The following is a 15,479-nucleotide window of genomic DNA, read 5'->3' as shown; positions in this document are numbered from 1 at the left end:
TTTTCAGGGCTGGGGGGCGACAGAAAGCAGGACTGGACATGACAGCCTCCAAAGCCCCAGTGCTTTAGGGGGAAAAGGGCAATCAAAATGGCGGCGCAATGGGCATCTTAAGGAAAGGTACCCAAGCACAAACCAGAGGCCAATGCTCATTCAAATCTTTTCCTCAAAGGTTTCCCAACTCCAGTCCTCGGGACCCACATGCCAGAAGGTTTTTGTTGTAACCAGTAACTCACACACCTGATTTAATGATTGAACCAATCAAACCACAAAAATGCCCTTGATTAGGTAAATGAGGTGTGTGAGCTACTGGTTACAACAAAAACCTTCTGGCAAGTGGGAACCGAGGACTGGAGTTGGGAAACACTGTCATAGCTGGTAGTAGCTGATGCAGTACAGGATCAGCTGCATGGTTATGGATTCAATATATTTTTGTCCTTTGACTTTGCAAGCATTATTATTTTACATCAAAAACAGGTTCAACCAATACATTGACAAACTGAAAAAAAACCTTGAATTAACCAACATTCCATTGTAAAAGTTACAAAGTTAAGGATGATGTGCCTGGCAAATTGTGCGTCATAAGTCCTGTGTGTGTGTGTGACAGGGAGATAATACAATATAGCCTAGAGGTATATAGCCTGTATTATATTCTTGAAGGTGGTACTTAAGATGGATTGCTTCAGTAAAAATGCATTTGTTGGTCTATTGCTTTAGAGCATCTGTAAAAATGTCTAAATGTAGACTGTAAAAAAGATATATTTGTGCTTTTTTGTTTTGTGTAACATTTGACATCCCAGTGACAGATTTAGAACCCTATTAGTCATTTCTATGTGTGTATTAGTAAATGTGGACATATTATTAATATAAATGGATTACATGATTGTTTATTGAACAGAACAGAGAGAGTGCCTGTGCCCTTGCCAAATTATCATTTTGTGTTGCATAATTCATTTTACACATATTTTCTAAAAGTGCTTATTTAAGAACAGGACAAAAAAGTATACGGAAAAAGCACAAGAGTCACAGGGATAGTGTCTAGTTAGAGACATCACTCAAACTCACACGTATGTGCACACACACTCATACACACACACACACCTTTTACAGATCAAATTAATCCTTTTTTTGCCTTTTTTTTTTTTTAAACACAGGTTAAAACAAGCACCCCTTTAATCGCTGTAGGTACCACTTTAAGTGGACATTGATGACTCTAATCCATTGTCTGGTGCCCATATAGGATGAAAAAAATGTAAAGATGTACTTATGGAAGCTACATGTCTGCAGAGATGGCTAGCACTTGGACCCCCCCCACCCCACCCCTAGCATCATTTAAATGACTGTGACCTCATTTCCTGCGATATAATCACAGCCACCCTGCTGTGCTATGCGCTTCTAATTAAATTCAAGAGATTACACTTGTATTTCCACACTAATCTGTAATTCAGTGACACATGGTGCTGGATTTGAGGAGATTACGGTATTACAAGAACACAGATAATGATCTGTTTTCTCTTCAGAATTAACCGAATAAACCCGCCATCATTCAAGATTTTATTTCACACCATGTTGCCATTCTCCCACGACAAATTATATAAGCTCCTATATGCTAATCTTTATAATATTGCTGACATGGTACACACACATGGCATTCCGTGGCTGCTTTGGAAAATGGATTAAAAGGAATCCGACTGATCTGACCGACTGTGTGGAAATTACTGTTATGTCCTATTATATATAATTACTGTTATTACAATCCAATGAAATGAAGCACAAATAAACATGTACAAATAAACATGTGCTGCAGTGGGATGCCCCCAGACCCTGCTGCATATCAGACCCACTAAATTAAAAACTGCCATATTTCCATTTATACTGTATGAATAACGTGTGCACATTTATTCACATACAAATAACGAATGCAGTTCTAAATCTGTCAACTGGGAAGTCAGAATTTTACAATGAAATGTAGTCGACATTTAGAGATTTAAACAGATGTTCTAAAGCACTAGACCAGCATATATATTTTACTGAAGCAATTCATGTTAAGTACCTCATTCAAGAATACAATATAGCCTTTAAACCTATACGCACACACACACACACACAGATAAATAATGATACGCAATGTTTTTCAGGTACATTATCCTTAACTCCAACTTTAACAACTGAATCTTGTTTAATGCAGAGTCAGTTTCTTTGCATTCTTTTTTGGCTTTTTGGAGAACCTGTTTTTGATTACAAAAATAATGTTTGCAAAGTCACAGACACACACAAACACTCACACTTGAAAAGTACCTCCATTTTGGTACTCTTGCTTATCCTCAAAGGCAGTGAATGCAGTATTTATCCTGTGAAGCGGTCGATGGTGACCGGTTAAACCGTGTGTTATGCGGTGATGTGACCGTGTACCCCGATGCGGACGGAAGGACTCACCTCTCGATGATGTCACAGGGTCAAGCAGCAATCTGGCCAGGGTCACACACTACATAAGAACATAAGCATGATGACATCACTCCGTTCGGTCCATCCACGCTTGTCATGGTTCTTGCTGTCGAGAGTATCCACTGTGTCCGAGAGTCTGTAACTCCACTATATGAACCAGCCAGCTCTTTTATACATTAACAATTCTCTTGCATGGATAAAAAAAAAACCAGTGAGAGAGAAATTGTATCTTATTTTCCTAACGGGACTCAACATGATGAATCCTGTTCGCTTTATTATTCATGGGCTGCTGGGTGGCTCATTCGGTTAAAGCTCCACTCTGTGGTGCAGGGATGAGCCCCACGGTCAGGGGTGGAATCCAGCCTGTGTCAGTGCTGACTGTGCCCAGTGGCTCCATAGGAAAACATACAACTGACATGCGCATTGCCCAGGGGATTCAGTCAGTGCTGGGTCTGCATTTCTTGGCTCTTTAGCGACCCCCCACTGGTGAATCAGGCACTAGTGGACTGGTGGACTTTCCACCAAGACAATGACCCAAAGCATTCCTCAAAATCCTCACAGAAATGGTTCTGTGACAACAAAGTCTTTGTTCTGCAATGGCTCCTAGTTGGTGAAATGTGTCGACACCTGGCCCCGAAAGAAACCATTAGGAGGGTTAATTAGTTAACAACAGTCTTTTATTTCTTACCTCTTCTGACGTAATTGTTTGCAAGATGATGCAATCAGCACGATATGAACATGGTCATTTTATAGCCAATATGAACCAAGTGCTAAACCTGGGGTGCCAATAATGATAAAATCTTTATTGAGTATTGGCGAAGTATTTTTTATTAGGTGAATATATGATGAGGCGGCACGGATGGTGCAGTGGTTAGCACTGCCGCCTCACAGCAAGGAGGTCCTGGGTTTGAATCCCCGTCGGCCGGGGCCTCTCTGTTCTCTCCGTGTCTGCGTGGGTTTCCTCCGGGTACTCCGGTTTCCTCCCACAGTCCAAAGACATGCAGGTTAGGCTGATTGGAGAGTCTAAATTGCCCATAGGTATGCGTGTGTGAGTGAATGGTGTGTGTGCCCTGCGATGGACTGGCGACCTGTCCAGGGTGTATTCCTGCCTTTCGCCCAATGTATGCTGGGATAGGCTCCAGCCCCCCTGCGACCCTGTTCAGGATAAGCGGGTTAAGATAATGGATGGATGGATGGATGGATGAATATATGATTGTGGTTGGTTCTATTGAAACATTAATAAAATACAGTATTTTCCAAGTTACCATTTTGAGTTTCTCAATTTACATTGTTTAAAGTATTTTTTTGTCAGGGGTGCCAGTAATTCCGGTACCCACAGTATAGCCTATTCTAAATAATTTCCCTCCTCTTCAAAGATGAGGAACCAGAACCCAACCACCAGTGTTTACCATGAATCAATAGCTTTCATTTTCAAAACATGGCCTTATTACAAGATGTTTCACAAACAAGATGAAATCCACCACAGCCCTAGACCACACTCATGCATTAGATGCATTCGATTTCTCTTAATGGAGTTAGCCCACTCCTGGATGCAATCTCCAAATATACTCCCAGGCACCGCCTGTGTGGTGCACGCTATCAGGGCCACAATTAAGACAGATGTAATTAAAAATTCTGGACGAGCTAAATCTCTTTAGGGTTCATTTGTGTAATAGGATAGCGGATGCTCCTCTCCATGTTAGCTTTTCGTTTAATTTGATTACTTCGACTGTAAGGGCGTGCTCTCCGTTAAAATTGGGTTACGCTTTGGTTTCCCACAGAAGTAAACGCAGAGGTTGCAGATGTTTCAAAACTGGTATCCCCACATCAACCGATAATGTTACAGTATCTTCCAGCCTCAAACTGCTCTGATATTGCAGGAAAATGACGTCGTCGGAGGAGGAAAAGCTGAAGAAACAAGCCACTCTCAGAGGGCTTATTCATTCTTCACAACAGCACTCACTGACAGGCGCCAGACGAGTGTATTGCGTTTCCAATTTTCATTTTACATCTGTAATGATCATTCTCTCTGGGTGGGCAGCCTTAGCGTCCACTATAATTAAGGTAATGAAACATCCCTGGACGTCAAAGATATATAACCTGTAGGCCCACTCAGTCAGACCACTGATTATCAGTGAGAGATGACCCACGGCAGACAGAGATTGGCCAACGGGGGGCATTGTGAATTGACAACTTAATTCAAATTCATACTGCATAACAAATAATTTCTTAAAAATTTCTGACACATGATTATCGCTTGTTGTTGGTCGTGGTAGTTCAACACTTTTTGTGATGCATGTAATGTGGTTATTATTATAAATAATCACAATAAGAATCTGATGCAAGGTGCCCGTTACCATTATGACCAAATCCAGTAAATCTAAACTATGCATTCTATAATACCGCGTGCATGTTAAATGCAATAAGGGATGCAATAAAATAATTTGTCATTTTAAATATATACTTTTGAGACTGCACAACTTCAAGCAAAGTTGTTCAAATTTTTATACATTTCCCCCCGAAATAACTGCATGCTGAAATTGTTCAATGGAAATATTTTGTACATAGATTGGCGTACTCAATAAATTAACAGGGTACTACGGGCTTTACAAGTTCAAATGAAATATGGACACAATATTTTCTCTAGTTCTTGCCATGCGGCTGTAACGTGCAACCTTTCCTCATTGGACAAAACGTCTATCAATCGTACCGGGATGACACAGTGCTGACTAAAAACAAAGGACACGTAACGGCTTTCTGAGCTGGACACACGATTTTACATCGGCAGCATCTCTGTCGGCCTGAGACAAGGCACAAAAGAAGCGATGATTAATAAACTGATTTTAATTAAGCAGAGCGCACTGAGTGGACCTCCTTTTGAGTAGAGACTTCTGTGCGGCGTAAGGAACCGGAGAAGGGTGCACACGCTGAAGTCGAGAAGTACTCAGCAAAAATGAGATTTTCAGCACTTTGGACAGCGCTCAGTGGGATTCTGCTCGGCGCGCAGAGATTTTGTTCAGGATACTGCACTCCAGGTAATTATATAACGAGTAGTCATGCAAGATATCTCGGACAAAGAAAATCGAAAAGTTATACTTTAGCTTCTTTAATGAGGCTGTTTGTGTTCTCTGGTATAAGGGCGTATCCAACTTATTTTACGACTATTTTCTATGGTATTTACTATTTCGTATAAAAATATTTGCTTATTTTTGTTGTTGGACTAACGCGCTTTCGTATTTAACCTCTTACTGGATTCATGGCTAGATCCTTTACGTAGTTTCGGTACTGGCCATAAAACATAAACAAACAAATAGCCTAGTATTAAGTTCATAACGCCTGCCCGACCATATCCTCGTTTTGAAATCGTCATCGTCATTTTAGGCTTCATTTTGTGACAAGCAAGGGAACGCTCTTTGTTCTCAATTTTTTTTAAGGTCATACAATCTTTAATACAATTTAAATAATTACATTTACTTTATCGGCCGACGTTATACGAAATTAAGCGTGCGTAATTGTTATCTATAAAATTATCACTTTGACGCACTCTATCACTAGACATTCATTTCGGATTAGCTCTAATAACTATTTTAATTGAATTTACAGTTTCGTGTTGGCCTAAGGCCATAAGCTATTGACAATGGACCCGATTTTGAAAAGTCAACGGCCTTTGGGTTACTGCGCTGACGTTCTCATCCAAGAGTTTTGTTCAGTTCTCATCAACATTTTTCCCAACAGTTTCCACGTAAGACTCACTGATCTGAAAAGGCTTTGAGAGTGTGGATATAGGCCTATACTTTGAAATCTTAAACTGCATATTTAATCTGGTCATATACCTAGAATCACAAAATAAAAGGCAAGTCGTCAAGTACATTCATAATATGGCTCACACATTTCATAAGTCACCTTTTTCTGACAAGAACAACTTCTACAGTCGAATAGTTTCCCAATAGGAGTTTGATATATAACTTGAATTGATCTGTGTATGAATATCTTCAGTCAGGAAAGTTACAATATCATCAATTAGCTTTGAAACTGGAGAAAGCAACTTGGGCATTTGCCCTTCGGGTCATTATGTTTATGGAAGACGAAAATGGTGCCAGGGATATAAGACAAGGGTGGTACGCTAAACAGAACCAGGGAAACGACAAATCATTAACACACGTCAAGCTTTTTAACACCAAGGCTGTTTAACGGCAGAGCTGTTCGTACTGGCAAATCACTGTCGCCAAGTTAAGGTCAAACGCTCTCAATACAAATATCAGAAATTAATTTCAATTTCCAATGAAAAAGATGTTACATAAAGTATATTTACGTGGTAAAATGCGCACGATGTCTTAGGTTTACTCTAAACGAGCGCTTGAGTGGAAAATGAAATACAAACTGATAATAGCATATGGGTAAATGTTAAATTCTAGAGAAAAACACTGCCGTATTTGTGTGTCTCAGTAAAAAAAACCAGCCCTGGTCGCTTCTCCAACGCTACCTTGGTCCGGCTATCGGACTATTTGAGCGATGGGTACCGTAAGGGAGTCCGTCCCGTGAGAGACTGGCGGAAATCGACTACCGTGTCCATCGACCTAATGGTGTATGCCATTCTTAGCGTGGTATGTATGATAATAATGAAACATTTATGGCAGGTTTCAATCACAGCCACTGAATTATCACGTCATGCTTTACTGTATATGATGCCTTTGTATATAATGCGTGTTTAAAATATGCGGTAGCTGTCAACTGTGCCAGATTACTGAGGCATGCGCACGTTCACACGCACACGTACACACACACACAAACACATACTCTCTCTCTTTCTCTCTCTCTCTCTCTCTCTCTCTCTCTCACTCACACACACACACACACACACACACACACACACACACATACACGCACACGTACACGTACACACACACACACACACATGCCCACCCAAACACACACAAATGTACACTCACCAAGCACTTTATTAGGAACAGTTTTACACCTACTTATTCATGTGATTATCTAATCAGCCAATTGTGTGACAGCAGTGTAATGCATACAATCATGTAGATACAGGTCAGGAGCTTCAGTTAATGTTCAGATCCACCATCAGAATGGGGAACAGATGTGATTTAAGTGACTTTAACCATGGAATGATTGTCTAGTCTCTAGAGTTTGCAAAGTATGGTGCAAAAAAACAAACAAAAAAATCCAGCGAGCAGCAGTTCTGCAGACAGAAACACCTCCAGGTGGAAGGTGACAGTAACACAAATACAACAGTGGTATGCAGAAGAGCATCTCTGAACACACAATGCATCATAACTCTTAAGTGGATAGGCTACAGCAGTAGAAGTCTAATAAATACCTTATACAGAGCTCACTGAGTGTAGATTCAGTACATAGCATTATGCTATACTTTGAAAATACAATACAAACGTGTCACATTACAGTATATGTCTAAGAACGACAGCCAAGCATGTACTACAGAGCAGTTTTTATTCTTATTCCTTTGTAATGCAGGATGAGAAGAATCAAGTTCTGACTACATACATATGGTACAGGCAGGTAAGGATCATGCATTTTTGTGCTGTGCTATGCTGTACTGCACGGTATAACATTTCTGTGCTAGATCAGATTTACACAGTGAGTGTCTACTTTATGCCGTCTCACAAAGCCTCCATTCACAGACATTTCCAGGCAATCATTAGATTACACATCAGCCAGAGATAAAGTGCTTTCCAGATGGAGAGGGAGAGAAAAAACCTGTCTTGCAGAAATAAAATCAAGGAATTATCCAGTAAGGATAAGAACGTGCTGTCATCTTCACCGTATAAGAAATCAACTGTATGCTCTTTCTTCCCCTGTGATTGGTCATAAAAAAAGCAATGGCTGGACGAGTTCCTCCAATGGAACCCCGGGGACTTCGATGACATCACACAGGTGTCCATCCCCACTGCCTCCATCTGGATACCAGATATACTCATCAATGAGTTGTGAGTGTGGTATCTATGCAACACATGCGCACGCTTTACACCAGTACTGTACATAGTAGAGATTCTATAAACCTATCCATCTCACTCACTCAAACACAATCTCACTCTCTCATTCTCTCTCATTATCTCTACTCTCTCACTCTCTCTCTCACTCACTCTCACTTAGTCAATAGACAAATGCATACACCTGCACGCACGCACACTCATAAAATAAACAAAGGCACACATTAACACACATGCAGGTGCAAATCTGATTGATCCATGCATAAAAATAGTGTGTACAACAGACATAAGCATGCTTTTGTTCCTGCCTCTCTCCCGCATAATTCCTGAAGCGTGGATGTGGGGAAGTCCCCGGTGATCCCGTTTGTGTACGTGCGGAACGACGGCCTGGTGAGGAACTACAGGCCCATCCAGGTGGTGACAGCCTGCAGCCTCAACATCTACAACTTCCCCTTCGACGTGCAGAACTGCAGCCTCACCTTCCAGAGCTGGCTGCACACCGGTAAGACCAACACACCTCCGACTGGGCTTTCAGCAACCAACGTATGGCCTGACCTCTGGGCCTGACCTTTAGCACTTCCAACCAAATAATAACACAACCAATGATTGGTGCAAGAGGAGGAACTTGACCAATCATTGGTCACGTTATTGGATTGTGCTTGCGCTAAAAGGTTCTGCACATGCTAACGGTCTTGTAAATCAGGCCCCAAGTTAGCATTTCAGAATTAACAGAGATGAGCGCATCATATAAACTTGTTCACACTGGTAAACAGACCTATCCTTTTAATTCTATAAATCATAGCCAACTGGGGACACCTGCTTACCTGCTTATTGTCCACCCTTATATCAGTGGACATATTTCAATTAAATACATGAAGAAAATATATTGTAACACATTTGGACAGTGGGAACCAGAATTGTTGGAATTGATAAATATGCACAAATATGTGCTGTGTACTAAAAATAACATAAGAAAATGACATAAGCTTTATTTTCCAACATGCAAGCAGTGTGCTTTATTAATGATGCAATTGAATTGACCAAAGTCTTACACTTTCAACTAAAAGAAGATATTTCCCAAAAAAACTGGTTCCCTTCATTTTATACTTTGTGCAAACACACTTGGCAAAGATGACAGCCATGAGTCTTTTCCTGTAATTGCTGATAAGGATATGGTTAATATTTAACCATTCCTCCATGCAGAACTGGGGATAACCCCCACTTCAGTTCAGACCACAGGTTCTTCAGGGGATTTAAGTCTGAAACTGAGATGGCCATTGCAGAACATGGTTGTTGTGTTAACTTTTGATATACGCAGTTCTTTTATTGCCCTTACAGTGCTAAGTGCTAAACTGATGTGATGTAATTGACCATCACATCACATCACCATATTGTGTGTTTTTTGGCTTTTCCCATGTTGATGGTTGACAAAGGGATTTTGCATGCTTGTTACCTTATTTTCACTCTAGTGAAACAGTAAGTGATGGAATGACACAATATAGTTCCGTCAGACTGAGATTAACTGAATTAAAGTAAAATTGTATTGCTAATGTCACTTTGATTTTATTTACAATAATTTACAATCATTTTGGCACCCCTAACACCTGTGGTTTTCAGAAAAGAATTAGATTACTAAATAAAAAACATTGAAACATAAAAGGAAATGTATTGAAACAGAAATATAGTTTTCCCATAAGTAGCCCACTATATGTTTAAAAAAAATGTATTGGGGTGAAACACATTTAATTTGTTTTCTATCTATGTTGACCATGTTTACATATTGCAAGATACTCCCAGGGGCGGCACGGATGGTGCAGTGGGTAGCACTGCCGCCTCACAGCAAGGAGGTCCTGGGTTCTAATCCCTGTCGGCCGGGGCCTCTCTGAGCGGAGTTTGCATGTTCTCCCCTTGTCTGCGTGGTTTCCTCCGGGTACTCCGGTTTCCTCCCACAGTCCAAAGACATGCCGGTTAGGTTGATTGGAGAGTCTAAATTGCCCATAGGTATGAGCGTGTGAGTGAATGGTGTGTGTGTCCTGCGATGGACTGGCGACCTGTCCTGGGTGTATTCCTGCCTTTCGCCCAATGTATGCTGGGATAGGCTCCAGCCCCCCTGCGACCCTGTTCAGGATAAGCAGGTTAGGATAATGAATGAATGAATTCCCATTCCCAGAATGGCAGACCACTTAGATATGCAAATATAACAGATTTTCCATTAACAACATCTATTAGTAAAATAAATTATTTGCTATAGGAATGGGCTACAAGAATCAATACAATTACCCAGTTTTTCAAGCCAGTTATTTGATTATCCATAAACAGTTTTTAAAGAAAGTTGAGGAAATTGTCCAATCTCTTTCCATGCAGTTAATGACATCAACATCTCGCTGATCAGAACGGCGGAGGAAGTGATGTTCGATAAAAACGTCTTCATGAACCAGGGGGAGTGGGAGCTGCTTCACATCCTCTCCCAGTACAACTCCTTCAGCATCGACGACCATGACCACTACGCCGAAATCAAGTTCCACGTGAGCACGCCCTTCGCCTCCTCTCCCCATGTGACTCCGAGCACGGTTTTAAGGCCCGTCCACACCGAGAACTATAACTATAAACAATAGCTACAACCACAACAATGCGCCTGTAAATTTGGATGGATTTTCATTGGCTGGCAGTGTTTCTGTCATTCACGCAGCTGGAAAAAAATCTCTCCGAATGTGATCCCAAGGTCATTGTCCTTATAGTTACGGTGTGACTCCACCATCCAGAGTTAGAACAATTTTGAAACTATAGCAATCGTGATAATTGTGGTTCTTGTCGGTTTTGGTTTCAGCTGGTGATCCGACGGCGGCCGCTGTTCTACACGGTCAGCCTGCTGTTGCCCAGCGTGTTCCTCATGGTCATGGACATCGTGGGGTTCTACCTGCCCCCGGACAGCGGGGAGAGGGTGTCCTTTAAGATCACCCTGCTCCTCGGGTACTCCGTGTTCCTCATCATCGTCTCCGACACCCTGCCGGCCACCGCCATCGGGACGCCCCTCATCGGTGAGCCACGGGGAGGAAACATACTCTGCCTTACACAGACTGTGTCACGGTCCTTTATGGAAACATACTCTGCCTTACACAGACCATATCACAGTCCTTTATGGAAACATCCTCTGCCTTACACAGACTGTGTCATGGTCCTTTATGGAAACATCCTCTGCCTTACACAGACTGTGTCATGGTCCTTTATGGAAACATACTCTGCCTTACACAGACTGTGTCACGGTCCTTTATGGAAACATCCTCTGCCTTACACAGACTGCATCACCGTCCTTTATGGAAACATACTCTGCCTTACCCAGACCATATCACAGTCCTTTATGGAAACATCCTCTGCCTTACACAGACCGTGTCACGGTCCTTTATGGAAACATACTCTGCCTTACACAGACCGTGTCTCAGTCTGTTATGTTGATGAAGCTCTCATCAAAAACAGGGCACACTCCAATCATTTTTCACCTCCTTCTTCCTTTCCTTGCTCCTCGTTCCATCCATCAGGGGAGGCAAGGAAAGGAAGTGAGAAAAGGCCTATAGTGAGAAGCGCACTGAACAGGGGGGAATAGAGAAAATGTGAATTAGGCCAAGGCAATGTCCTTGTGCCTTTGTGCTTCAGTTTGAAGCCATGTCAGTTACACAGGTGGCAGATGGGGAGAGGTGGATCCACAGGTCCATCATTTATAACTCTGCAAAGTATGTGCTCATGTTACCTTGCTGAAGAAATCTTCGGGAGTCTCCTAGCACCTGGATCCGAGGTCACTGAAGAAATTTCTTTAAAGATGGTGGACCTCGATCAACTTCTGGGTCAAGGAACCAGGTGACGGGGAGAATAAAATAAGTGATTGGAATGAGCCCACTGTCTCGCACTTAAGTTCCTACTTTAAATAATTGAAGTGATTGTTCGGCTAAAGAATCTGCACACTATGCTGACCGAGATTTAATCACAAAATCAAGCAGACACTGTGGCCTTCCAGGACCGGAGTTTGAGATGCCTGGTAAAGAGCCTCACAAGAGCAAATCTCGGCCTCAAATGATCCTGGTTTTCTTTCCTCCCAGCCAGGTAATTAACAAAACAAACAGCGCTACTGATTGTAAGCTGGCGTGTCCCATTTGTCCGACAGGCGTGTACTTTGTGGTGTGCATGGCGCTGCTGGTGATCAGCCTGACGGAGACGGTGCTGATCGTGCGGTTGGTGCACAAGCAGGACCTGCAGCCGCACGTCCCTGAGTGGGTGAAACGCCTGGTCCTCCAGAGGGCCACCGCCCTGCTCTGTATCCGCAACAAACAGCGCAAGTTCGGCCCCACCTCGCCCTGCCCGCCAGACTCCTCCAGCATCAACGACAGCCACGCAAACACGGGTAAGGCCCCTTATGAAGCGTTCGTGACATCTCGGGAATTCCGGAAGTTTCCTTTCCGAGTAGGGAAAGCCCTACTGAACAGCTATGAATGTCGTCATTCCAAGACTGATTCTCTGGCACCTCCGGAGTGGTCGGAGTTTGTGAGACGACAACAAACTCGGCAAAGCTGAACATTATGGTTTATTTCGGTGACATACATTATTGGGAACATGCATGAACATGCCAATGACATCGCCCTTTAACATCCAACCTTCTGACACGAGCAGTGAATGAACCATTATTGCCTCCCTGAGGTCAATAGGGTTTTCCTAAATATTCTTTCCTATTTTATTGGCAATTATTCAGGCCAAACTTGCCATGCCATCTTGCCTCCTCATAGAGACAAATGAATGATGTCTTGAAAGGGGCGGGGCACACAGACACAGCTCCACACTCGGCACAAAACAATCTGGCTTCAACACAGCTTGCATAGGGCCGCAGGTGGAAACAATCGGACCATCAGCAGACTATCAAGCTAGCCTCCGGAAGAATACCAGCACAGCATCACCAGTAGGGGCAGAACCTGTACTTTTGACTACATTTTCTTTTTTTCACTAGCATTTATCTGCTTGCATTGGTCTTCTTGTGCCCCACAGACAGGCATCGTCACCACGGCAGGGAGAGAGGGCGAGACGTGGAAAAGGGGGTGGGACCGGGGCCGGTCCTGGCGGTCAGGGACAGCGGGACGGTCCTGGAGAACGTCCTGCACGAGGTCAGCTCCATCCGGCGCTTCCTGGAGAGACGCGAGCAGTACCGCGACATCGCGCGCGAGTGGCTGCAGGTGGGCTACGTGCTGGACGTGCTGCTGTTCCGCATCTACCTGGCAGCCATGTTGGCCTACAGCCTCACCCTCGGCACCCTGTGGTCCGTCTGGCAGTACGCCTGAGCTAGCCACCGCGCTAGCGGCGCAGAAGCGCTATATTTGCGATGCGGACGACACCTTCTGACCCCACCGAACGCCCGCACCTGGTTCAGCTGCTGAGGCTGTGTCAAAACAGCCAGGAACAGAACCGTGACAGTACTACAGAGGAGATGTGAAGTATTCATGGAGCGAGTACATCAGTAGAACAAAATAACAAAACGATTGCTCCACTGTTATTTTAATAGATTTATTATTGACCTTTTGCAGTTTTGCAGACACAGATTAACTACTCCTAGACTAAATTCAATTATGAATAGAGAATATCTATACCAGACTCAATTTAGTCCAGGATTAATCATAATCTGTGTCTGCGAAACCAGCCCATAATCTTCCCAATGTGTTACCAAAGAAATAATGATATTGTCTTTTTTGTGTTAAGATCAGGGGTATATGGCATGTCTGTCACAAATTAATTTTGTATTTAGTTTTTGGTGTGGTTGTTCAGCAAGTTACATTGCTGCCCTGAAATGTACAATTCAAAACGATACTGATACCCTGAACAGATGTTATACTGTTTGTCATGTAAAGGACTATGAAGATTGTGAGAAAAACACCAACGAAATCCCATGCAGGGAAATCAACGTAGGCATCTTAGCATTATTCTGTTGTACTCAACTAAAAAAAAATCACCTGCCTGCTTGCAAGAAAGCTGGCTTTCATCACAGTTCCCGTTTTTGATTCCGCATGTCAAGTTAGGTCGCGCTGTATTTTTCTGAAACTCGGTCCAACTCAATATGGATGTATTCAAATGATATCAAAGTGCCTGCTACTGAAACAGCTGTTCCCTAAATTGTTGTTTTGAGATAGGATGTTCATTGTGTTACCGTTCTTCCAGGTTAATCTCGAGAGCCAGGATCTGTTGGCCGGGTCGGAGGAGAGGGACAAGAGTGATGAATTAAATTTTAATTTGTTTTAGCATCACATGAGGCATTGTTTTCTGCCATTGGCTAAAGTATAAAAGGCATTAGGGCTCTGCAGAGAGGGATATGATCAGCTGCTATCTCTGGATGAAATTCCAGTCTCACGATTTGCCGAGGCGTATACAATGACACTGAGTGCCTGTTCAGTGCGCTGTTATCTGAAGAGACAAAAATCAGCACTCTCTGTCCCCAAACCACCTGAACAACTTTGTTACCATGGAGAATAAAGAACAACAAAAGCTTCCGTTTATGGCCTGGGGCTGTCTGTTTGTGAAAGGTTTTTACTGTTCCACTGAAGCAAAATTTCATGTTACATTATTACAAATCATCCTGTCCTTTCATGAACCTTATTCGCTGTAGCAATACGTATGAACAGTTACTTTTCAATGACTTTTTCTCCAACCTTTAATGTAATGTAAGACTCACTGCACTTAACATATTCACTTGTGTTATGAAGCCTTTCTAATTCATTTTATTTTATTTTTAAATGCGGCTGGAGGAATTTCCTGTGTGCTTCAGCATTAGTTCCTCCCAGCTTTGTGCCGTGTACCTACATACTACATGTTGTTATTAATGAGAGACATGCCTCTCTTCTCATCAGGGGTAGCTCTCTCCATTGTTGTGGCATTGTGGGTTGTGTAGTTTTCTTTGCTCGGGTGCTGATGGTATGGCAGCAACTAGAGACACAAAAAGCATTATCCTCTGCATTACAGGCACTCAACTTAAGGCCAGTTGATCAGCAAATAACTCACATTATGGTCCGGTTTCACAGACAGATTAATCGTAGTCCT

The 15,479-nt window shown here is 42.7% G+C and overlaps 1 protein-coding gene across 1 annotated transcript; it reads left to right on the top strand.

Annotated features, from left to right (window-relative positions):
- Nucleotides 1-98: 98 nt before the first annotated feature.
- On the top strand, nt 99-13,732 carry LOC133107554 (5-hydroxytryptamine receptor 3A-like). The gene is made up of 9 exons (XM_061216545.1): nt 99-117; nt 6,889-7,046; nt 7,939-7,983; nt 8,302-8,411; nt 8,747-8,916; nt 10,779-10,939; nt 11,242-11,452; nt 12,571-12,807; nt 13,443-13,732. The coding sequence occupies exons 1-9, from the start codon at nt 99-101 to the stop codon at nt 13,730-13,732; spliced, it is 1,401 nt and encodes a 466-aa protein (XP_061072529.1).
- Nucleotides 13,733-15,479: the final 1,747 nt, after the last annotated feature.

This window comes from Conger conger, chromosome 13 (assembly GCF_963514075.1).
Source record: "Conger conger chromosome 13, fConCon1.1, whole genome shotgun sequence".
Classification (NCBI taxonomy): Eukaryota; Metazoa; Chordata; class Actinopteri; order Anguilliformes; family Congridae; genus Conger; species Conger conger.
This window is presented reverse-complemented; position numbering and strand designations above follow the sequence as displayed.